Source organism: Eleutherodactylus coqui, chromosome 10, assembly GCF_035609145.1.
Source record: "Eleutherodactylus coqui strain aEleCoq1 chromosome 10, aEleCoq1.hap1, whole genome shotgun sequence".
Classification (NCBI taxonomy): domain Eukaryota; kingdom Metazoa; phylum Chordata; class Amphibia; order Anura; family Eleutherodactylidae; genus Eleutherodactylus; species Eleutherodactylus coqui.
The window spans coordinates 33,629,077-33,654,881 of NC_089846.1; the positions used below are offsets into that span (position 1 = coordinate 33,629,077).

Below are 25,805 nucleotides of genomic sequence, written 5' to 3' on the forward strand. Positions count from 1 at the left end.
GGATTTAATCTTCCAAAAAAATATAGTGGTCAAACATTGTAGAAGAATGTTGGCCAAGCTTGCTAATTCTGGCAAGTCTGGCTCGACTGTTTAATGTGTACGTTGCTGTCCTTACGATTTCCTGGAGAAAGAAGGATCGGGCATATTGAATTTCAGTATGCCCAATCCTTTCTTAATGGTAAAAAAGTCGCCGTCGAAGGTGTCTGGCAGTAGCTTACTCCTCTATACCTATGGAGAACACATGCATACTTGACCGAGCCAAGCATGCATGTGTATAGGGAAATCGAGAGGAATAAGTTAGCGCCGTACAAATAAAGTTTATTATTATATCGGCCAATCACCGCTAAGTGTATCTCCAGCCAAGGAGTGTATAGCCATTGAAGATTTAGAAAATATGTATAGAAAGATTTGTATATATTTAGGTTTTAGTATGTTATAGGCTCATGCAGCTCTGCAGTTATTGTGTGCGATGAACATTTTTAGTTTCTTGCATAAGATAGAATTAATTATCCCGAAAGGCTGCACAATCTTTTGTATCAGAAGTGTCTTTGATGTGCAAAGCTGCTGACTGCTTCAGGATAAGAATCTGCAACACAATACAATGAACTGCAGTTTGCATGCTTTTCCATTGAGTTTAAATTGACAACTGCTCCCTTTAAACAGCTGAGGATACAATGGTAATGCCTTCTGCTTGGCCCATTCTTTGTGGCACAGTCTTGAGTCTGTTGTCGACCAAGCTTTGTAGGTATCTCAACTTTGATATCATATTGGTGTTCCTCAGACGACCCCACACAGATCGGCGAAGATTATCTTTTGATGTATATGTAACCACCGATGTGGTGATCTGCAGTGCAGATCCCCTTGTACAGTGCAGTTGACTTTTACTAGTTCTATTGTTATTGCAAGTTCTATCTTAGTTATTTTGTACTACACAATAAACAGATTTTAGGATACCCATATATTGACCAGAAGGATTCGTTAATGTGAAGATAGTTTAATATACTGCTTTGTGGAGCGAAGAGCATACTGTGATTCCCTGAAAATAAGACCCTGTCTTAAATTAATTTTTGCCCCAAAAGAGGTGCTAGGTTTTATTTTGGGGGATGTCTTATTATACTTACCTAGCAGGAGCCCTGATGTGCTGCTTGCAGTCGTTGGCCACCCACAGAAGATTACTTCCTGGTTACGGTATTTATAAATCCCGCCTCTAGGAAGCGATGGCTCGGATTGGCTAAGTAGCCCTCGAGAACCAATCAATGCAGCGCTGCATGAACCAATACGATGGCTATGATTGGTTCATCGAGCGCTGCAGTGATTGACTGAGCAGCGGTCGAAGAACCATTGATTGGCTAAGCAGCCCTCGAGAACCAATCAGAGCCATTGCTTCCTAGAGACAGGATTTATGAATCCAGTTACCAGGAAGTGATCTTCTGTGGGCGGCCAAGGACTGCAGGAAGCGCATTGGGGCCCCTGCTAGGTAAGTATAATAAGACACCCCTCAAAAATAAGACCTATTGCCATCGTGTTGTAAAGGCAGGATTTATGAATTGGCTGAGTCGTGGCATTACTGAGCATGCTAGGTAATCCTTTAAGGTTATGCAGGTAGGGCTTATATTTTAGGCCTCTCCAAAAATCCAGAAAAATCATTGTAGGGTTTATTTTCAGGGCAGGTCTTATTTCTCGGGAAACTGGGTACATACTTTTATGTGGCTCCTATGCAGCCTTTGGTGGTGGTTAGCTCAGGATGACATTATCCAGGGGCAGATTAAGGTTACAGGCTAAAACATTGTGACCAGTGTTGGTCCCTTTAGGCCCCAAAAACCACAAGGGCACCAAGATCGGAGGTATATTTTGGTCCTTCATGACTTTTTTTGGTCTTAAATCTGGATCCTTGTTGTATTTACTGCACTTTGTGGACATGGAATGCCTGAAGACCCTAGATGGTGGAAGTCATAGGGTACTTGACCAATTTATCCCATGATATTAGCATATTTTTTGTAGCTTCTTTAACTCTATAAACCCAAAGATAATATACACTGGGCCCTCCTAACTTGTATTTACGGTAAATGTGTATTGTCCTCTACCAGAAACTGCTCGCCTTATTCTTCTATGGCAATTAAGATGTCCACAAATAAAACTGCGTCCATATAGCTTTAAGGTCGGACAAGCTCCTGAGCTCTTGCAGGGGAATTAAGGAATGTGACCAGCAATTTGTATATAAGATCATACTCATTCTCAGGTCTAATGGGTCTTAAGTCTCCACCGTAAATTACATAAAAGTTTGTAGATAGCACTAAAACAAAAGACAGTGACAAATCCGCTAACTTGGTATGCCATGGGAAGGTTAATCCCGTCCCTATATTTTATCTGATAAAGCATTGCAGAAGATTAGAAAATTCATGGCTACAAAGCAAAGGAGCAGGAATTGAGGATTGTTCTAAGTCAGATGTTCAAACAGATTAACAGAGTTGTCTCAGTGATCTGCAACTGGAGCATTCCTCTTCTGACGACTGCCAGCCCTAAACAACCTCCCCGAGAGGCCGTAAATAATGTGCTTATAATTGACAACAACAAACCAAACAGGAATCTTCACAAGACTGCAACTCCATTTTCCAAATACTGACTGTAGCCTTCATTAATGTACATACTGTATACCAGGGTAATTAGACTGTATATACTGCTCACTGGCAAAAGTTCAAAAATACTCTGCAGAATTAAGAGTTCAGTTACTATACACATTAGATAGCTGCCAACCGGATGCTCGTTTTGCCGATAGCTATCCCTGCCGGATCCCCTATACAACGGCATTCTCAGCTCTTATAAAGGGGAGCAAGCAGCTACCAGACTACATTCATATCTGCGTTGTTGATTCCGTTTTCCTCCTCTCATAATGGAATCCCATGGCTGAACGGTTCCGTTGTATGACGGAATCGAACAGTGCCCAACGGACCCCATTGGCTATAATGGGGTCTATTCGGTTCCTGTTGTTCTGTCCAGCGTTTTCTCAAGTCCTGCATGTAGGACATTTTTGTCTGACCTATCATGCTGGACCTGTATTGGCATGTCCTATTACTCCTCTGTGGAACAGACAGGAATAGGACATGAGTTTTTAGTTGTTTTTTTTTTTACTTTGACCTTCTGGTCTGTGTAAAGAACGCCTATGTGTATAGCTACATAGGCTATAATAAAGCTGTATGCTCTCGGGAAAAATCATTCGGACAGCACACAGCCTCAAAATGCGCTTCAGTGCCGGAGGCCTAATGTCTACAACCAACTTTATCCGCCTGTATGTCTGTTCCGTGCATAACTACTATCCCAGGGCTTGGGAGCAATTTATACATGGATTCCGGAATGTTCAGCCTACCTACTTAAGTAATGTTATTGGAGAGTTGACAATACTGGAAGTTTGGGATGTATCTCTTGCTTTTCAAGGACATTGGGTAACCATCCTTGTGGTACCTTGTAGGTCGGCTATATCGGAGTCATTGTTGAATCAACCTAACATGGATTAATGGAAAGGAGCGTATCAAGAGTTCATGTGGTTTTTTTCTTAGGAGAAAGTGGTCTGTGATATTGTATCTGTAACATACTCTATGAACATTTCCGCCCCCCCCCCCCTCCAAAAAAGAAGGAAAACCACATTTTTGTCCACTGTCTAAGTAAATAAAGCAACTTTAATGTAGATTTTGCTCAATGAGGCTTGATGAGCAGATCTGAACTACTTCCCATTTTATTCAGAGATGTGTCCAGAGTTCAGGAAGCTCCACTGTCTCGCAGTGACCCCAAGTCCCCATTCAAGCCTTTATGGTGACCAAGTTGTGGTCATCTGTACAGTAACATTGAATAGCTCTCCCTTTGGAATGCCGGGCTGTTGACCCCCCACCATTGTCCATTCTCTGCTCCTCCCTTAGTATAAATAGCCCAGTGACAGGTTGTTTTCTTCTTCTTGAAAAGAATTCCTGAAGCCCACAACTTCCTTTCCCTTTTTTTTTTTTAAGGAAAAATAAAATGTTTTCCAATAGTGAGGAAAGAACTCATGAAGATGTCTTACTGCTTGATCAGACCTTCACGATGACTTATTTTTCATAGTGTTATACATACAATGCAAATTACACAAAAATGTGCAATATAAAAAATGTTGTGCTTTTCCTATAAAATTTAGTAGATACCACCCAAAATCTTGGTTTGTTGAAATTGTCTGTGGCTTCTAAAGCTGGCCCAAGAGTGATATGGGGTAGTTGAGTCATCAGTCGGCACCATATCGTGTTGCATTCTCTGTTGATGGTCTATAACACCCTACACGGATCATTCACACACAATGGGGCAGATTTACTAATCCCGTCTTAATATTTAGAACAAGAGAGAGTGGAGTGGAGCAACTTGTATTGACACTGTGGATAGAGGAATTAATCTTCCGTGTAGAGACAGGATAAGGTGCTGCCTGTCCACTAATCGCCAACCGTGTGGAACCGGCCGTGGTAATGAGGCTGGAGGAAAATCGTGAACCTAAAGGCGCAACAAAGAAAAACAGCAAGACCCACTGTTGTTTTTCTTTAGTGTGGCAGGAAACCAACCACTCTGCTCTCAAACTCCAGACTTTTCACAGCCAGTCCTGAAGAAGGGGCTGGTTCCCCAAATGTGTTAATATTAGCTGTTTTTAATTATTTAATTAAGAATCGGGAACATTTTGATGTAAATTGTTGCATTTGAAAGCATGCCCTTCATATGAAGACAGCCCTTTTCCAGCTTAGGCACGACTCCTCGACATATGAGATGCAAAAAGCATCTTAAAATACAAATAATAGAAATGTGAAACTGAATTCTTGCACAAGAATTTCAACATAAGATTTGGCAAAAATGATCAAATGTGTCCATGGCAGACTCGGTCTGTGGGCAGCTTGCTATTAAAGGTGGTACTTTAATCTTTATGGGTGAGCATTCTGTAGTCACACAAAGTGCATTACCCAACCTTGCTGAAGGGGGTGCCACTGGTGTCCTACTTGCAATTAGACACTGTATTTATAGCACTGTTAGATTATATTACCTTATAGCATAGTTCATTTACTCAGTGGCCTCCTTCTGCTAGGATACATGCATGGAGCCTCGTTGGACCTGTGTTTATTCCAGGGACTCACAACATGGATCGGTACGTGAATCTCCTGAAGATGACGGTGGATGACTTCCTGGATGATCTGCCACTATTGTAGCAGAAGGAGGACACTTCCAGTACACTTTCCTTACTTCAGTCATAGCAGCGGAACCATGGATTAGAGAGACGTGGAAAGTGGATTTCTGCTTCTCACATGCTACTCTTCAACTTTGCAGTTGGGTTTTACTCTCTTTTACACAATAGAAAATTGAAATCCACGTTCCGGGGCCCCAAGGAGCCCGTACTCTATACCCTCATGTAGATCATCCATTCCTTCCTATTCAAGTTTACTTTTAATTTTCTTCAATATAGGACGCCAGTATAGCGCAGGATGCGTCCTTTTGACTACTCTGTATAGGTCTCTGATATATAGACTCAGGGGCGTAAGTAAAGGCTCAGGGGCCCTGATGCAAAAGGTGAGCTGGGGCCCCCCCTCTATCTGTATCTTCACCCATACCTAAGGCGTAAGGCGGTGTTATGCTGCTTACTCCGTGGTTACAGCCGTTGTGTTATATGGCGCGGCTTCTATACATTTCAGTATTACGTAACACATTGAAAATCCGTCAAGAAAAGCCGCCAGCGTGATTTATACTGTAGAGGAGTATTACAGATCAATATCATTGTCAGATGTAGCTGAGCTGAATTTGTCATCACACCGTCTAGGGATGCACTGTTTTGCCACGGCCGTATTGTTTTGCCTTAGCTGCTCGTTATATCATGGATAACACTTTGCGAGTGCAAAGTTCTGGATTTGTCGCAAGTGACCAGAAAATATATCCATTTGCAGACCTGTTGGAGTTTAGGACAGGTTACAATATATCTGGCTGTCCATCTTTTCGCCTTCAGCTTTGTAGTGAAACACTAGAGAAAAACTGAAGTGAAGAACTGATGGCTTAGTTTTCTATGGGATTGTTCATGCCATCCAACACATCTGTTTTGGTGCTGGATGCCTCCCTATGCTAGAGAGAAAAATGTTGCATACAAAGTACTAACGACCACTTGTCCGTGAGTGACTGAGTGAGTTACATGCTCCTCCCCTAATTACATGACAGTGATGTCATCACAGGTCCTTCAATATTTTGACCAACTCCAACTGTCATCACAGGTCCTTCAGTGAGTTACATGTGATGATGTCATTCACTATATTATAATATAAGTGGCGTATTGTGCCACCAGAAACACTGGTACTATATAAATACTATTAACTAGTATTTTACTGTCCAGCTGTAGACTGGGGGTACCGGAACATATAAAAATGTAATAGATTGAGTCTGACTCTGACATAAAACTATTGGCTAGACACAACGGATGTATGTCGGAACACAGGCTTAAAGGGCCACCCCAGAGAAAGCACATTATTTCATGTCTGTGCCCCTCATCTGATTGCCAGGAGGTCTCCCTGTGTATTCCAGGTCCCCCCCCCCCTCTATCTGATACTTATCAGGCAACATCTTGGGAAAGAGATTTTTTACTTTCAGTTTAACTAAATCTTATGATGCATCAGCACAGCATTAGTTGAGGCTATACCATTTTTGCCTGCTAGGGTAATAAGTTCGATCATTGTTTTTCTATATTCACCTTAATAAGCTACAGCCCTTAAGTATACAGTCAGGAGGATGAGCTGTGATCTCCTCTATTATACCTGTGTGATCGTCATCAGTAACTGTGACAGGAGTGTCTGTATCCCCTTGTTAGGCAGTTTCTGTGGTAGATACATGTAACAGCATTACAAAGAATGAGAAACTGATTAGAAAATGAATCCATAACCCCTAGAAAATCTGAGCAGGTCAGAACTGAGATCACATGACTATCTGAGGAAATAGAGGCCGGGGGATTCAGACAGAAAGAGACAACTAACCAAGGTAGCACTATCCCACTTAAATATGATAGGGCAATAGCTACATAATGAATGAATAAAAACATTATCAGAGTGCCCTTTTAATGGGGTTGTACAGTTGTAAAGTATTGATGGTCTGTCCTCAGGATAGGCAATCGATAGTAGATCGGTGGATGTCCACCATCTGAGTCTCCACTGATCTGCTGTTCACAGAGCTTGAGCACTCATGCACTGAGATAAAGTGTTCTGGAAGCAGACCCCGCCAGTCCCACTGTAGTGGCCAAGCTTGGTATTACAGGCAAAGTTCTCATTCACTTCAATGCTTGTAATATTAATCCTGGCCACTCCATTGGGAACGGAGCGGTCTGCTTCCTGCAGAAATGTGCTCCTCTGAGTGCAGCAGCCTTGCAAACAGCTGATTGCGGGGTTCCAGGTGGCAGACTACCTCCAATCTAGTCCTAGAAGCCTTTTCTGACAATAGATAGTATGTCGTTTACAACTAGACAACCCCTCTTAAGGTCTACACAGTGCACCCTTAGTACCTGTCCTAATATATAGGGGACCTAGACATGACTACACAGTGCACCCTTTAGTACTTGTCTTAATATATAGGGGACCTAGACATGACTACACAGTGCACCCTTAGTACTTGTCCGAATATATAGGGGACCCAGACAGGGCTACAGAGTGCACCCTTAGAACGTGTCCTAATATATAGGGGAACCAGACTTGATGACACAATGCATCCTTAGTACTTGTCCTAATATATAGAAGACCCAAACATGGCTACACAGTGCACCCTTAGTACTTGTCCTAATATATAGGGGACCCAGACATGGCTACACAGTGCACCCTTAGTACTTGTCCTAATATATAGGGGACCCAGACATGGCTACACAGTGCACCCTTAGTACTTGTCCAAATATATAGGAGACCCAGACATGGCTACACAGTGCACCCTTAGTACTTGTCCTAATATATAGGGGACCCAGACATGACTACACAGTGCACACTCAGTACATGTCCTAATATATAGGAGACCCAGACATGGCTACACAGTGCACCCTCAGTACTTGTCCTAATATATAGGGGAGCATGACATGGCTACACAGTGCACCCTCAGTACTTGTCCTAATATATAGGGAACCCAGACAGGGCTACACAGTGCACCCTTAGTACTTGCCCTAATATATAGGGACCCAGACAGGGCTATACAGTGCACCTTTAGTACTTGTCTTAATATCTAGGGGACCCAGACATGACTACACAGGGCACCCTTAGTACTTGTCCTAATATATAGGGGACCCAGACATGACTACACAGTGCACCCTTAGTACTTGTCCTAACATATAGGACACCCAGACATGGCTGCACAGTGCACCCGTAGTCCTTTACCTAATATATAGGGGACCCAGACATGGCTACACAGTGCACCCTTAGTACTTGTCTGTTCCTGTTGCCCTGCTATGTGCCACTCCTCTTCACCCTCACATGGAAACTACATGTGAGTAGCCATGCATAGTTGATTGAGACCGCACAGAATGGCATTGCGGGCCGCATGTTTTGTACCCCTGATACATACAGTGTTTCCTGAAGTCTCACTTCAGTAATTTATATGGCTGGGTTCCCAAGGGGCGGAAATTCCGTACGGAAATTTCGCCAGCCATTTTTATCCTGGTATAAAGCAGCAAAGTGGACGAGGTTTGAAAGAATCTCGTCCACACCCTGTGGAGAAGCCTTTGCAGCCAAGCCGCACTGACATGCCGCACGGAGATCAAAGCTGCGGCATGTCAATTTTTGCACCATCTTCGATGCGGCCATTTCTCCTCTCTATGGGGAAAGATATTCACGGTGGAATGCAGGCGGCGAAGCCCCTTCAAAACCTGCGAGTTTTGAAACTGCACTTCAGCGGTGTAAATCTCGTGGTATTTCCGTACGGTCCCGCTGCGGTCATTCCGCGAGATTTCCGCTCAGTGGGAACCAAGCCTAAGTGTGGCGGACACAATAACTGGGGGGGGGGAATTTGATATACTATGTATCATTAGGAGTAGAGTCACACATTGCAGCGTGTTAATACTGCCCATGCTATACGGTAGAAGCTCCCACCGCACCCGACTAAATCTCCCATTGTTACAGCCAATGATTTTCTGGCATTTGCTGTACTGTTGACTACAATCCGTTGTTCCCTGTTATCAGCCTTTTGAGGCTGACTGCGGTATTCTTCAGTGGGATTACTACCAAAAAATGCGCCTTTAAATCCCAATTAAAAAAAAAAAAAAAAGAAGAAAGCTGAATGGTTTTAACCCTGTAGTTCCCATGCCCCTAGTCACTACTGCAAGAAAGGGGTTAACGTTGTTTCATGCCGGCTTTTATCGTTTGTCAGATAGAATGGAAAATGTAAATTGAATGTCCGCGAGCGAGAAGAGCTGTCATGTGAGATTTGGTATCGTCTGATGGTAACTTTCCCACTGCGACAGAATTGGGCTGCCGACTCCGTGAGCACAATCCTACTTGGCGTGCCGTCATTTTCAGGGACGGAGATGTCAGACGAAGAGAGGAAACTGCCAGAATGATGACTGGAGCATTCTAGTTCGTTAACCTAGATGTATCCTCATTATCTTGGATCTGCGTTTAATCTTAAATCATGCTTCACATTGCAAGTCACTTAAAATAACTCTCCTTAATGTATCTCAGCGCCTTCTCGCACAGTGGGGCTTGTCTGGAGAAAAAAATCCTCCTCTCGTTTGGGAAGAAATTGGGATTTCTATTGAATCCCGCTTCACGTAAGCTGTAGACGACCGTTAAATCGGTCATAAGAGGGATGGGATTTTACCGAGCGTCTCCCAGCCGGAAGCCGCGTACAATTAGCCATACCCTGGTTCGGCACCAGATATGTAGAGTGGTCACAGTGCGGAGGATAAACCTAGAGCTTAGAAGACAACCCCAATATATGATCACACTTGGGGTGTAATAACGCAACGATTCTCCCGTGCGAATTCCATATGATCGTGATACGGGCACAACTCGCATGGGGGAAAAAAAGCTTATATGTACATTAACCCATTGAAATCAATGTATGGAAGTATCTAAAAAAGATCAAATCAGACAAAGTAGTGAATGATCACGGGCAGTAGCATGAGTTGGCTGATGAAGAACAATAAGCTATAATACCATATAGCAAATGAAGAAAGGGTGAAGTCTACTTCTAGTGGCCATTTAATACACCACAGAGTTGGGTCACATTATGACCACCAGCTAATATCCAGAACCACTGTGTGCCATATGGACAGCAGCTAGACGGGCTGGGAGTGACTGGTGCTGGTAGGTGGTCTATTGTATCTAGAGCCCCGCTGACTGCATCCCAGTTACTGGAGGGTTTGTAGAGCCAACATGACTTTTGCAGTGGTCCCACAGATGCTCAATTGGGTTCAAGTGTGGGGAGTTAGGGGGGCCAGGGAAGTTATTGAAAGTCTTGGTCATGCTCTTCCAACCACTGCTGGACATTTCTAGCCGTGTGACATGTCGTATTGTCTTGCTGAAAGAGTCCATCTGCCCCAGGGAAGACAAACAGCATGTATGGGTGTACGTCATCTGCAAGGATGGATTCATAACCAAATCGGTTCAGAGTGCCTTCCACAAGGAGCAGCGGCCCAGAGAACGCCACAAAAATGTTCTCCAGACTATAACGCTGCCGCCACCAGCTTGTGTTCTTCAGTAATGGTTGCAGGGTGTTTGTTCTCTGTTTCTCGCCTGGCACACTAACGTCATCCGTCTGATGAAGCAGAAAACGTGACTCATCAGAGAGGGCAACTTTTTGCCAATCAGCGGGGGTCCAATTCCGATACTATCATATAAATTGAAGCCTCTTCTTCTGAAGCACCTTTGTTGGCATGGGTTCAGTCGCCATCCGTCTGCTTCGGAGCCCCATACACAGTAGGGTTCACTGAACTGTTGTTTTAGAGACACGTCTGGTAGTTCCCTGGTTCATTTTCATGATGAGCTGCTCTACTGTAGGATATCGTTGTCCCTCACGCACCTTCGTAACCGTCATCCACCTCGCACGTCAATGGCACGTGGTGCTCTGTAGTTTCCATGGCGGTTATTCCCAAAGTTTAGTTGGCAACTATTACCTTGGTTACTCCTCAGATGGTCATGTGATCTCAGTTCTGACCAGCTCAGTTTTACTTGGGTTTATGTGCTGTCAAATTAGTCCTTTTCCCGTCAGCATAACTCCTGTGTGGTGGGACCCTACCACAGAAGCTCTATATAGAAGGGAACATAGACACTCCTATCACAGTTAGTGCTGATGTGATATCACATCGCTCCTTTCACACAGCTATAATAGAGGAGATCACAGCTCATCCTCCTGACTGTATATTTATAGTCTATAATATAATTAGTTCAATACAAATGGTAATGGCAGTGTCTTTCAAGCAGGCAGAGATGGTACAGTCTGTAGCTGGTCATGTGATGCTGTGCTGATGCATCATGGGAGCGTTAGCATAAAGAAAGCGAGTCGGGAAAAATGGCAGTATCAATATGGTGCCTGATAAGTATCAGACAAGTGACTGCAATACACATAAGATGTCTAGAGTGTGACAAGCAATCAGGTGAGGGCTGCAGAGGTGGAAAAAATGGCCCTCTAACCCATTCCAGTGTCGGACCTTGTCCGACATTGAGATTTCTCTGCATAGCTCCCATGTTGGGCAAGGTCGACACATATTCCTAACACTTTACAGAAGAGAGGTCCATCATTGGTTGGGAAGTGATAGGACCATGGTTCTGAAAGCTCCTTCCGTGGTAGCGTGGTGTTCAAGGTTTTTGCATTACTGCTGCAGCCAATCACTGGCTTTAGCGTTCATCTGTGCACGACCACTAAAGAACTCTATGGGACCATTGCGCCCCAAAACAGAGCAGCAGAACATTTAAAAGGCCAGTATAGGTTTTATCTTTCTTTTGTACCCTCTGCCCAGTTTTAAATATTTTCTGACAACCATTAATAAATTGGGCCTCCCATTCTTGAACTTTACCTATGCACCAGAGTAGATAGGGCATCTCTCAAGATCCATCATGTCCATGAACTAAATGACCAGCCCACTGAATTTAGTTGGAACTATTGTAATGCTTCATTTCACCTTTGGAGGCGCTGCAGCAAGTAGGGTATTACAAAATACTTTCTTGATAATATTATGATGTATAACTGTATCACAAAACAAGGCTTCTCTTACAAGATCTGTAGCACTATAGGCCTTTTTTTGTAAAGATTGCATATCTTTGGAAACAGAAGACCCTCACAGACTGACCATTGCAAAAAATAAGGGGTCGATCTGAAACCCAACTGCATTGAACAATTTTTTTTTTTGCATTAAACAAATGTGAGGTCAGTGCGGCACGACTACAGAACGGACATCATGACCATTGGGCCAAGTTGCAGAGCTGTGTGTGTATGGCCCTAGGCTGCTATCCTCTCGTCTCTACTAATTATGCTCGCTGGCTTTTGCTACGCACGGAATAGGCTGCAGGATAGCTTTATTAAAGTAGAGATGCTTCATTTCTTTGGAAATGTATCCTGTGCTCATTAGTCCTGGGAAGAAGAATAAAATCTTATCGCTTGCGGTATAGTGTCTGTTTCATAGGATTAGCTGGAGATAATGCGAGGACCACATGTGACCCTACTGGAGTAACTGGCCGAAAAAGGTTGGTGGGTGGACATAATTGGAAAAACATGGCTACTTTTATTTGCATGGGCAGGTGCGTCGCTGTTTTTGGATGAAGGTGCACATTTTTTTTTTCTAACCCTATGCAGCATCTTTGATGGTAAACGTCTTGCATGTTACACGATAGACACGACTGATATATTGCTTTTCCCGTTTCTTCCATAGATGACCGCGTTGACCAGAGAGCGTGCCTTATCTGTGGGGATCGAGCCACAGGTCTGCATTATGGCATCATTTCTTGTGAGGGCTGCAAAGGGTTCTTTAAGCGCAGCATCTGCAATAAGCGAGTCTACCGCTGTAGTCGGGACAAGAATTGCGTCATGTCGCGCAAACAAAGGAACCGTTGCCAGTATTGTCGACTCCTCAAGTGCCTCCAAATGGGGATGAACAGGAAAGGTAAGAAAGGAAAGAAATAGATCAGTAAGGATTTTCTAATCGGAGACTTTTCTGGTATATGTGACATAAATGAGATTACTGTGCGTTTTGTCTGCTGGGACCCCCTTCAGTCCTAAGAACGGGGGTCCCTGGTCCTCCATTTTTCACCAGCTGCTTGCCGGCATATGGCAGTACCTATTAGGGTGCATTCACACGTAACTGATTTGCTGCAGATTCTACGCATCTAGAGAAAACTGCACCAAATTTGCACCAGAATCCATAACTTTTTAAGGCGGATCCACAGCAGAATTCACCCATGAAACTTTAAATTCCATTGAAGGGGTGAAATTCGCAGCAAATGGAGTGGATTTTGGTGCTAATTTTTTTTTTTTTTTAGGTTCAGAAAATCTGTTGCAAATCTGCAACCTGTAAACGTAACGGTTACCTTTACACACAGCGGTAAAGATGCGGATTTCCCAACCTAGAATCCACATGAAGACTGCATGAAAGTCCGCGCTATAGAAATGGATTTTTAAGCCTGGGTTCCCACTGGGCGGATTCCCGCAGGAAATCTCGCGGTTTGGCCGCAGCAAAAACCGCAAGATTTCCGCCGGGAGAAGCGCCGCGGAAAAACCTGCGGCGGCTTTGGAGCGGCCCGGCTGCTTGCTCTTCCGCTGCGGCCGGCACTCCCATAGAGGAGAGCACGGCTGCAGCGGAAAAAAAAAAGAATGGACATGCTGCGGTTGGCAAAGCCGCGCCGCAGCCGCGGTTTCGGCCGGATTAACCGCAGTGGATTGGCCGTCCCGTGTGGACGAGATTAATGAGAAATCTCGTCCACTTGGCTGGCTAATCCCGAGATTAGCGGCCACAGGCGGATTTGCCGCGGCGAAATTCTGGACGGAATTTTCGCGGCAAATCCGCCCTGTGTGAACCCAGCCTAAGCATTTTTTGTCGCGGATCCACAGCAGATTTTAGCCTTTCAATTGAAGGCGTGAAGAATGTTGCGGATCCGCATAAAAAAACCATGTCAAAATACGTACCTGTGGTGCGGACTTGGACGCGGTATTCATGTGGGTTCTAGGGTTTGTTCACACGCCGCTGATTTGCTGCAGATTTTGTTGCAGATCTGCGGCAGATTTCATCCTTCGAATTGAATTCATATTGAAGGAGTGAAATCTGCTGCTGATCTGCAACACAATCTGCAGCAAATTGGCAACATGTGAACGCACCCTTAGAGCCCCGTAGACAGTTATTCCCTGTCTTCAAATCAGTGCCTTAGGCTCCATACACATCTGAGGCTCCGGTGCCTAGAATGTAAAAAGCCTTCAGCTCTTCTCAAAACAACAGACTGTGACAGAAATTACCTAGAAAAGTGCCGTTGCCGAGCGCCGCTTGTGACATATGGGAGATGTCCATGGGTAATGACACAGTGAACTGTAATATGGCCACAATAGCCGGAGCTCCTGGGGTTCTACTGAAGCGGACTTGTATAGGATCCTATAGGAATATACTGTAGGTTCAGTAGAACCTCAAAAGGGTCCTCAGAAAATGCCTCATTAAAGAGAAACACAAGGACGACCGTAATATAATGTAGTGACCCGCAGTGGGCCGTATAACCAGGACGGTGGAGCAGTTGGCCGTAGGAGCCATTCAGGTCCCAACTCATGGCAGAAGAAGTGACCTGAATGACTTCTATGGGTAAAGGTCCTTTAAGAATCGCTCCGTATAAGAGCCAAAGATCGAAAACTAAATGATAAATCGTTCACTTATATGGCGAATGTGAACGATTCGCGTTTGAAGGAGCCAACGATGTATCTGCCGTTCTACACAGGCTGCCTGAGCGAATGAGAGAACTATGAAACCATTCGGTCGATCAAACAAGAAATCGTCTGGCCTAAATGGCTCCCAACTGCTCCATGTTCGGTCTGCGCCAGTCTTAATACATAAGACCCCGTTACACGATGCTCCACTCTGGGAACCAAACGGCGCCAAATGGACTTTAATGGCGTCCGTTTGGTCTCCGTTGAGCCGTCCGGCGTTTTACTGGATGGCAAAGTTTTTCTACTGGCATTTTGTGGCGGATCTGCAATGGACCCTCTGAACGGACGTACCTAACGCAGGTGTGAATATAGCCTGAACTGAAAGAAAACCTGTTTTTGAGACCCGTACCAACCAACTAATCAGAGCTCAGCTTTTATTTCTCAAACTACTCTGGTGAAGTGATAGCTGTGCTGTGATTGGCTGCTGTGGACAACGATTTTTTTGCTTATGTAGGACTAGATGTATGTACTATATAACAGTATGTTCACACGGTGTGTAAATGCTGTGAAGTTTCTGCTGCGGAATCACATACGGAAAATCTACAACAATTAGTATATTTTACCACGGCAGATTCTGGCGCAAAATTTTCGGTAAACCCGCAGCCGGAATCTGTGGCTATCCTGCTGTGGTTTTTACATGACTTCAGCCCTGCCAATTGCCTAAATGCGCATGCAGAATTAGCGCACCGCCTCTCCACATGGCGACACGCCACTTTATCACGGAAGCTCTGACTAAATCTGAGTGCGGATCCACAGCAAAAACTGCGGCAGAATAGCCGTATAAACCTACTCTTACAGTAGCTGCATAGTGGGGGAGATTTCACTAAACCCCGTCCACACACTTGGAGGAAAAGTCTGCAGTGTAAATGTGTAAATGGACTTGCGGTGCGGATTTCAAACCCCAGCCGCAGATTTCACTTTTATTCACTTTTATTCACTTTTTGCACATATGGGGAAGGGATTTGTGATTTGTATGGCGCCAACTTATTCCGCAGCGCTTTCAGATAATTTATTTATTACCCCTCAGCAAGCTGGGTACTCATTTTACCGACCTCGGAAGGATGGAAGGCTGAGTCAACCGGGATTGAACCCACAACCTTCAGGTCGTGAGCGAGAGTATTTGTGAGTTAAGGCATTCTGCTGCCTTCTCACTACGCCACACAAGGCCACGAGGATGAATTCTGCAGCACATCCACAGATTTGTTGCCGATTTTTGGCTGCATCCTGTGTGAATGTACAGGTTTTACCGTAAATGCACCATGGCAATAATTCAAACCTGGTTGCCCCAACAGGTCCTCATTAGAGATGAGCGAGTATACTCGCTAAAGGCGATTGCTCGAGCGAGCATTGCCTTTAGCGAGTACCTGCCCGCTCGAGACGGAAGGTTCGGGTGCCGGCAGCGGGCAGGGAGCTGCGGGGGAGAGCGGGGCGGAACGGAGGGGAGATCTCTCTCTCCCTCTCTCCCCCCCGCTCCCTCCTGCTGACTGCCACTACTCACCGCTCCCCCGCGCCGGCACCCAAACCTTCCGTCTCGAGCGGGGAGATACTCGCTAAAGGCAATGCTCGCTCGAGCAATTGCCTTTAGTGAGTATACTCGCTCATCTCTAGTCCTCATGTAAATGAGCCCCGTTGTGGTTTTGCCTCAGGGCATTTGCACTATGAACATGGTAAATTTTACACTTTGCACCTGCACGGCAGGGTTTTGTTTTGTGCACATGACACTACCACGTTCCGATTTAAAAGGCTATTTAGCCTAATGAGGTCCAGATGTGCTTTTGTCGTGGAATGGCGCAGCATATAGCACATTTGCAACCTTCCATAGACTTCTATGCACACACAAATAAAGAATGCTGTGCGTGCAAAAAAGAAAAGTGAGAATAAACTCATCGAAGTCATTGGATTCTATTCTCCGCATATTGCGCGCGTGCAAATATATTCATTTTAAGGGGCCCTGCCGCCCTACCCTTTGACAGAAACCTGAACATGATCTAATGTATAGCAATATACTAATGGATGAATTTAGATTTTAACCCCCCTATGAGGACAGGGACCAATGTAAGTGGTGACAATCTGCGGAGTATGTATGCACCCTCTAAAGGAGCAAAATGAAACTTAATGAGAAGTTTAATGATGTCTGGTCTCCACCTAGTGGACATAAGGTGTAACTGCAGTATGGTGTAATAGAGGATGTAATATGTATATCCTCTATTGTATTTCAAATACTTGAGGATTGAATACAACCAAATTCCATTTTCTGTCAGTCCGTTGCCTATTTTCTTCCATGCATTGCTAGATTTTACAGCAGGGCCACCAAAGACCTTCCCAGCCCCCATATATATAATTCTCAATATCCTTTATCACGATGAGCCTCCTTTCTAGTAGGCTTTCAGTTGGTCATTTTTACACAGTTTTCTCCCCGTAATGGATGCAGCGTCACAGCCCCTCGCATCCGCTGCTTTCTTCCTGCTGTAAAACCCCAGGCAATGATGAATATTTGATATGTCTTAAAGCTCCGCGGTTGTTACTTAGTCGCAGTCTGCTATAGCAGATTTCTTCCCTTTGATTAAACAGTTCCTACAGTACAGGCTGCCCATACATACAGTGTACTGCCTGAAGACAGTGCCGTATATGCCGCTGTCATTTATAGAATGACGGATACACTTGACCGATACGGATAATAGATTGTTTGTCCGTGTACGCCACGCCAAATATAACCATTTTAAGCATTTACCAGACGACGTCCTATCTAGATCAACACTCAATAAAATATTAATCGGCACATAAATTATTGCTGTGGTGGGAGAAGCAGCCTGCTCCTGCCACCTGTACATGCCAGTCTGGGTATGGGTCCCATTGTACTCGTTCTGGAACGATACATGGTACAGCATGTCTGGTGAAAGGGTTAATATTACCGTATATAGCCCTTATGAAATAGGACTATATTAAAAATTCATGGCTTCTTTTTTCCAGGCTTTGGCACCATTCAAGTGAATTGAGATGATATGCAATACCAGATGTCGCCTGTATACATCAGTGGCACTGTTTCTTAGAAAGGAAACCATCATGTTTTATTAATCTCATGCACTGCCTTTAAAGCCCCCTTTACACGCAAAGATGATCACTCAAAATTTGATCAAAAGATGAGAATGACAGTTTGATTAATTTGCGTAAGCTGCTAATGGGAACTAATGCCTATTAGCAACTTATTAGCTGCTTTTGCATGTGAATGAGCCTCCCTGAGCTGTATGCAGAGAACAGCAGGTGGTCTGTTATATGCATGCAGCCCCTTTGTTATCACGGGACTGCAGCTGAATGCAATGTTATTAGCGCTCCCATGGAGAATCACAGCGCACAGCCACTGTTATCAGCTCGCCGGCCAAACAATGGATTTTAAACTCAACTAAAAATCATCATTCGGAAGAAAAGCAAAGGATGGTAGCATTTACACGCAGCAATTATTGCTGGAAAGAGATAGTTTGAGTGAATTTTGAACGATAATCGTTGCGTGTAAATGGGTCTTAAGGGTATGCTCTCAGTGAAATATCCTGGGCGAAATGTATCATTTTACATGCGGATTTACTGAAGACTTAATTGGAGGGATAATCTGTTATAAGAGTCCTCACATCCTGTGGATTTAAAGGAGTTGTATCACAATTACAAGTTACCCCCCCTTATCCACTCGTATGTGCCCCTCTGCCTGTCATGGCTGTAGGTGCTTTCGTGTCCCCCTCTGCTGAACAGGTGGCACTCTGCTATCTCCGCAGTCCCATTGGAAGTGAATGGAGCGCTAGTGAGCTTGCCCTATCAGTACTACATTCAGTCTCCTCCTCTACGGAGGGTGCACTAACCCCGCAGTGATGGGCAGGGGACACAGGACTCCTTTCTCAAGATCAGCAGGGGCTTGGCTCGGCTAGGCTCCATGTTCACGGGTGGCATTTTGCTGTGGAATCCAGAGCAGGCGTTCCACTCCAGGTTCCACCGCTATAGCCGTCCATAGCATGCTATGGAAAAATTATTCTACATGCACATGAGCGGATTCCGCTCGTGGATGAAGAATCGCAGCATGCTCCATTTTACTGCAGTTCTTGCACGGATGGCTTCCATTGAAGTTATTGCGAATTGGACGCGGAGTTTAAAGAAAAAAATCTGTACTGCGCATGCGTGCTTGTGGGCCGCGCGGACCATCCGCAGTACAGAACGTCAAGACACGGACAGGTAAGCAGTGTCGCTGGACGCGGGCATTGGCGAACTCTGTGTGGGATTCCCCATGCAGAATCCGTGCGTACCTGTGGACCTGCCTTAGTGTCCCTTTTTATTCTATTTTTTGGGGGGGTATGAGTAGCAAAAAACACCAATTCTAGAATTTTTTTTTTTTTTTTTTATTACATTGCTCACTGTGCAGATGCTTCACCTTCATTCTGCAGGTCAGTAGAATGACAGTGATACCAACTTGATATGGTTTTATGAACTCTTAAAGAAAGAAAAGTGGAATTTGCATTGTCACATTCCAAGACCCATACAACTTTACATTTTCCACCTACAGAGCTATATCAAGACTGTTTTTTGTAGGAGGTTGCAGTTTTCATTGATACCATTTTCAGGGTACAAGAAAGTTTTTGATGGCGTTTCATTGGGGCTTTTTTGCAAGGCGGACAAATGAAAAATAGCAATTTTTTTAATTTCAGGGGGGGTTCGGGGGCTTCTGAAAGTAAATTTGGTTGCCAGTGTAAATTTGTTTTAAAGCAGGGGACACAACCTGCGCCAGGTGGCCACATGCAGCACACGATGCCATTCTATCCGCCCCTCAATCCTCTAGACACAGAAACCCTTGTCTGTGTCTGGCTGTTCATGTGTAGTCTCCATGTTAGACAGGAATGGCGCACAGCTCATGGACAAGGATGGGAACGTACTCTTGACGCAATATGTAACCATCTTTCAGTCCCCCATATATCAGGACAATGGCATCGCTTGAGCCTTGTTTAGCACTCCAGAGAGGAGTCTATAAGATAAGAGTTGGACATCTATATATGCAGCCCTCTCCATTTTAGTTAATGGGGAGTGGTGAAATACTAGGCTGTTACACAATTCTAATCCATGATAAAGAGAGCCATTGGGCAAAGTTGGGGAAAGACTTGGACATCTTAGTTAATTGTAAACTAGAGCAACCAGTATCAGGTAGCTGCTGCCAAGGCAAATAGGATCATGGGGTCCATCCAAAGAGGTCTAGGGCCGCATTGTTCTTCCTCTTTATAAGTCATGAGTCAGACCACACATGGAATATTGTGGACAGTTTTGGGCACCGGTACACTAGAAGGACATATCAGAGCTTGAGCGGGTACAAAGGTGGGTAACTAAAGTAATAAACAGAATGGGTGGACTACAATACCCAGAGAGGTTATCAAAATTGGTTATTTAGTTCAGAAAAAAAAAAGGCTGAGGGACGACCTAATAACGATGTATAATATATCAGGGGACAATACAGAGATCTCTTCCATCATCTATTTATACCCAGGACAGTGACTGTAACAAGAGGGCGGCCTCTACATCTAGAGGAAAGAAGGTTTCTACACCAACATAGAAGAAGGTTCTTTACTGTAAGAGCAGTGAGACTGGGGAGCCCTCTGCCTGAGGACGTGGTGATGACGAACTCTCTTAGAGGGGCCTGGACACCTTTCTTGGGCGATGCAATATTACATGTTACAATCATTGATTACCCCAGACGGGTCGGTGATCCAGGATTTATTTTGATTGCCAGATTAGAGTTGGGAAGAATTTTTTTCACTGGGAAAATTGGATTCTACCTCATTAGGGGGTTTCTTGCCTTCCTCTGGATCAACATTAGGGGGAAACGGGATGAAATGGATGGACATATGTCTTTTTTTTCAGCCTTACATACTATGTTACATTAATGTATGTCCTCTTCTCGAGAGTGCTGATTTGAAAGAGAAGGGGACCCACATTTTTCCCGATGCAGGTGCAAGTTCTACTTCCAGGACTCCTACCTATAAGACATGTAAGCCATATGCTTCAATATCTCTGCCAGTAATACCCTTTTAAGTTTTATTGTGGTTCTTGGAAGTGGTTTAGTGAGACAGTGTGGGCCGGGAACCAGAAAAAGGTTGTGTACCCCTGCTATAAAGGCTCCTATTATTTAAGCAAAGAATGGATTTAACACAATGGAGAAAGAAAGTCTGATATACAGTCACCAGGGAATACAGAGTTCTACTCATACCTGGAAGGTTTTTTTGGGAAAGTTTGCAATGAAAACAAAGATAAGGAATCGAGATTAGGAGATGGTATCAGCCTGAGAAGGCTAGCTTTGACTCATTGAGTAACACAATAGGTATTCACGTGCTCTCCTTACCTATTTGTATCTGGATAAAAGCCTTTATATAAACACCCCTGGCCTTGGGCCTTTGACTCATGGACATTGACAGAGGTAATTAATACCTTTTGGTGATAGTGATCCTATGTATACAAGACAATTGCTATTGAAGGGGCCATGATAGTAAATTGAGAAAGGGCGTGATGATATTGCCCACCTTCAATACTGACTCATCAGTAGGTCTACTGTATTTAGTTGCCCCCATGTTTCCAGGCCCAAAACCATTGCAGGCTAAAGCAGGTCATGCAAGTTGATCAAAAAGTGCAAGCTGGGGTGTCCCCTTATCTCCCCCGTGAAGAAAGCCGGGCTAGTGAGGCGCTATGAGGGACCTCTAGGATCATGGACCTCACACAGGTTCATGGTTCCTCTGTCCTTGTAAGTAGGCATCGGCAATAATACATTTTCATGGCTGATCTTCGGTCATACCAGATGGCTATTCGGCTTGGTTCTAAAGTATGCCCTGGGTGCAGCAGAGCACTGAAGCCTCCACAGATACGTGATGAAAGGGCCTGAGTCACACATTTTCGATGATTAAAGGGGTTTTCCAGGGAAATCCTATTGATGACCTGTCATTAGGATAGATCATCAATAGTTGATTTGGCTGGGATCTTTTGCTTGTAATGGCAGGCATGGCTCATATTGCTTTCAATGAGAGCCGTGCCTGCAGTTACAAGCACCGGCCACTACACAGAGGTCGTCGCAGAGACTCCCACTGCTTCCACTGCGCCCACTCAGCAGATCGTTTGGGGTCCTAAGCGACGGACCCCAGCCGATCAACTATTGACCTATCCTGAGGATAGATCATCAATAGAATCCACAGTTCTTAAGTCTTTGGTAACTCACAATTGCCAGTCTGTTGCGTAACCCGGGTGTTGGGTTTCCTTATGTAGTCTATAATCAGGTGTAAGATGTCGGCCTACCGGTGACAACATAGTCCTTCTCTACCGTGGCTGCCTCTGGTCCCTGTGCAGCAATGATATAGCACCCTCTACTTTCTGCCTGAAGGGCATTTTCCACAACGGCTTAGGCTGGGTTCACACGGGGCGGATTTGCCACGGAAATTCTGTGCGGAATTTCGCCGCGGCAAATCCGCATGCGGCCGCTAATCCCGGGATTCTCAGAAATCTCGTCCACACGGGACGGCAAATCCGCTGCGGCCAAGCCGGCAGAAGACGCTGCTGCGGCGCGGATTTGCCAACAGCAGCATGTTTATTTTTATTTTTTTCCTGCTGCGGCCAAGCTCTCCTCTATGGGAGTGCCGGCCACAGTGGTAGAGCGACCTGGTGGAAATCTCGTGGTTTTTCGCTGCGGCCAAACCGCGGGATTTCCGTCGGGAATCCGCCCCCGTGTGAACCCAGTCTTAGTATTTCTGCAACTCACCTGTAGGACAATCAGGCTCTTCCTGGCTTGCTACAAAAGTAGAGCTTCTTCGCACACCACCTTACTTCTCTCTGGTGACGCTTGTACTTCCCGGTCTCCGGTCGCCCAACAGGAATCAGCCACTCCTTGGATCTCCCTGCAAACATGGCCGGTACATAACATAGAAAGACAATAAAACAAGAGCACAGCACTAATGGCTTCCCCTAACAGTCACATACATTCAATCAGGGGTTTCTGAAACTAGTGATTTTGGCAGGATCAGTCAGCCATTTATTATGTATGGGGCCGTCTCAACTCCTGCCATCGGGAAGGATTGGGCTGTTGCATTTTCAGCATGCCCAATCCTTTTGCTCTTGTGGAAATAAGCCACTGCCAAAGATATCTGGCTCCTGCTTATCCCCCTATTTCCATTCGCAATACACCCACTTTGGCCATCAGCTGATGGCTAGAAGATCACGGGTTTATTACATAATTTGAGAGTTGATTTGCACTTATTATGGGAAGAAAAACGAAGTTAAGCTGATCAAGCTTTGTGGAGAGTCTGAAGTACTCGGCGACTTTGTTACTGTTTGCAGTCAAAGTGCCTCGGCCCTCCAGGGCAAGGCTAGAGATAACGAGGAATCAGATAGCAGATACTGGTCAGTGCTAGAAGGATCTGCCTGGATACACTCTGTTGTACGTCATCGCAGTGCTCCAGGCTATTAATGGTTAATCACAATCGGGGGCTTATCATCTTTTTGGCATTCTCTAAATTTCAATAACAAATTCTGCGTTTAGACTGGGCGATAATCGTTCAATTTAAACGCAGCCAACGACTTCATGAGAATCGTCAGGTTCTCGCTTATCGTTCAGTTTCAGCCGGCACAAAAATCGGCTGGGAATGGGAAACGCTGAAGTAAGCAGCCTGAGCGCGAACGAGCTGGTGATGATGTCATCTGCTGGGGAAATGAGAATCGTCCTATGTAAAAGGGGCAAAACTAATCAAATATCTGTAAGAGAAAAAAATGCTATAGTTGGAGCATCCCTTAAAGGAATATTGTCACTTATAGGGAACCTGTCGCTTTAAACACGCATACTGCACAACTCCTCCCAGAAATGCCAGGTTCTGCTCTTGGTGCTGTTTGGCACCTCGGGCAAGCTACATATTTTCCCTGCAACAGACTATTTTGCAAAACACTACTCCGGGCATTCCCTGGCAGCCGGCATACTGGAAGGACTGGAATAGTTTGCCAGCAGCTGGGAAACCACCGGTTGGAGACCACTGACCTAATGTACGTGACCAGCTGGAACCATACATATAGAAATCTACATAAGCCACCTTGGTCACATTTCCTAGTACGTCATGGTGCCTACATTGGGGGTACACATGTTGCCTTCCGGGACTGTAACACTAACGTTTCTCCTCTTAATGACTTGTCACTGTCCATGTTTTTCTAAGACTCCTTACCTTGAGTGTTCTCTGTGCCCCCTGGAAAGTCTAAGCTAGGCGTTGGCCTCTGGTGTTTTTCTATTAAGGAAGTGTGATGTTGGACTTTAGTAAGCGACATTACCTTGTCATGGCATACTGTATCCAAATTCTCTGCAACTTACTATATTCAAGGTCAAAAGGAGGGAAGTTGAGTGACAGAAGTGACGCTGTAACCTCTGGTGGAGACATACTGTGCTTTGAAATGTAGACACCTTGAACAAGTGTTAGTGGACAGTAACTGCCGTCTTTGAGTTTGTCAATCTGGGACAGGTCGTAATATGCAGGGAGTAGTACAGGAACTTACTGTTGTCTGTAGTGCTCTATATACTACAGAAGCAGATGTTCTATATACTGTACAGTACATGATCTGCTCCAGATAAGCTCTCGTTCCTAGGACCATATTTTCAAAGGGGTCCTCAACTAGAAGTTGATCAACTGATGCCCCCAGAAATAGGATGTAATCTGTGGGTGAACACTGCAGAAAAAGTTGAATTTCCTTAAAGTACTACTACAGAGAAAATGAAGTATTCTACTTGTTCTGCTGACGTCATCGGGCTGGCTGTGTAATGCACAAATATGCCAGGCCTTGCAAGACTTAGGGCTCTTTTACACGGGTCGACCTAGCAGTGCAGATGCCCAACTCTCTGAGAACAAAAGGTTCTGGGAAGTGGAAATCCAACATGTCTAATCAACCCTGATATCGCTAAATTCACTAAAAAACACTTTAAATCCACTGCAATCCAATTCAAGAGCCGGACAGCTGAGTGGAAAGCGGACGGACCCCATTATAGTCAGTGGGGTTACCCTGACATTGTTTGGTTCCGTCTAGAGACGGAGCTGTTTGGCTACAGGGATTCCCCCTTTCTGCTTCCTGAAACGGAACAGGAAAGCGGAATCCCCAACGTAGGTGTGAAACCACCCTTCTATAGTCTTGCAGTCTGTGTACAGGGCTGGGAATTGCAATAGCGCTGCATGCATATCAGACAGTAAATATAACAGAGCACGGACAATGTCATTCAAACATGAAGAAGTTGCTTTATCACATGAGATTCTAATAGATTCAGTTAACCCATTCTGCTCCACTGCGACGTTGTCTTGTAAAACATAGGCACTTGTGTAGGTTAAGCAGTGCCACCTTGTGGCCATGATGTGCACATACAGCTCGAGTTACATACAGTGTAACTGGCATTACCGTAGTTTTAATTTATTCTATTTTCAGTTTCTTTATTCCCAAAAATCCTTTTTACTCTAAAGCACAATGATATAGACTACAATGTGCAAAAATATCAATTTTATATGAATTATGTACATTTATTTTACTTAAAGTTTTAATTCTGTTTCCTGTTGTTTTTTTACAGCGATTCGAGAAGATGGGATGCCAGGTGGAAGAAACAAGAGTATTGGTCCTGTACAAGTAAGGATCAAAAACTGTTCATACATTTTTTTCAGTATTTTCTAATACGGTGCATTAAGGCAGAGTTCTGGGCCCCCCAGCAAGCAGAGACGCTAGTGGTGCACTGCAGCCTGTATACCGGAGCAGTACATGCGAGTGTGACTGCAGCATAGCCCAGATGAGGATCTGTCATGTCCCCCAATAACTGTAGCTCTCTAATCGTTTTGGTCCATAACCACTTAAGGACGCAGCCTTTTTTTTTTCCCCACTTTTATAAAATC

The 25,805-nt window shown here is 44.7% G+C and overlaps 1 protein-coding gene across 1 annotated transcript in view; it reads left to right on the forward strand.

Moving 5' to 3' along the window:
* Nucleotides 1–25,805, forward strand: part of NR6A1 (nuclear receptor subfamily 6 group A member 1) — a 207,470-nt gene that overhangs the window by 143,739 nt on the left and 37,926 nt on the right. The window contains exons 3-4 of the mRNA XM_066579777.1: nt 12,869–13,099; nt 25,490–25,545. Of these exons, the coding sequence (XP_066435874.1) occupies nt 12,869–13,099; nt 25,490–25,545 (287 nt within the window). The remainder of the gene's footprint in view (nt 1–12,868; nt 13,100–25,489; nt 25,546–25,805) is intronic.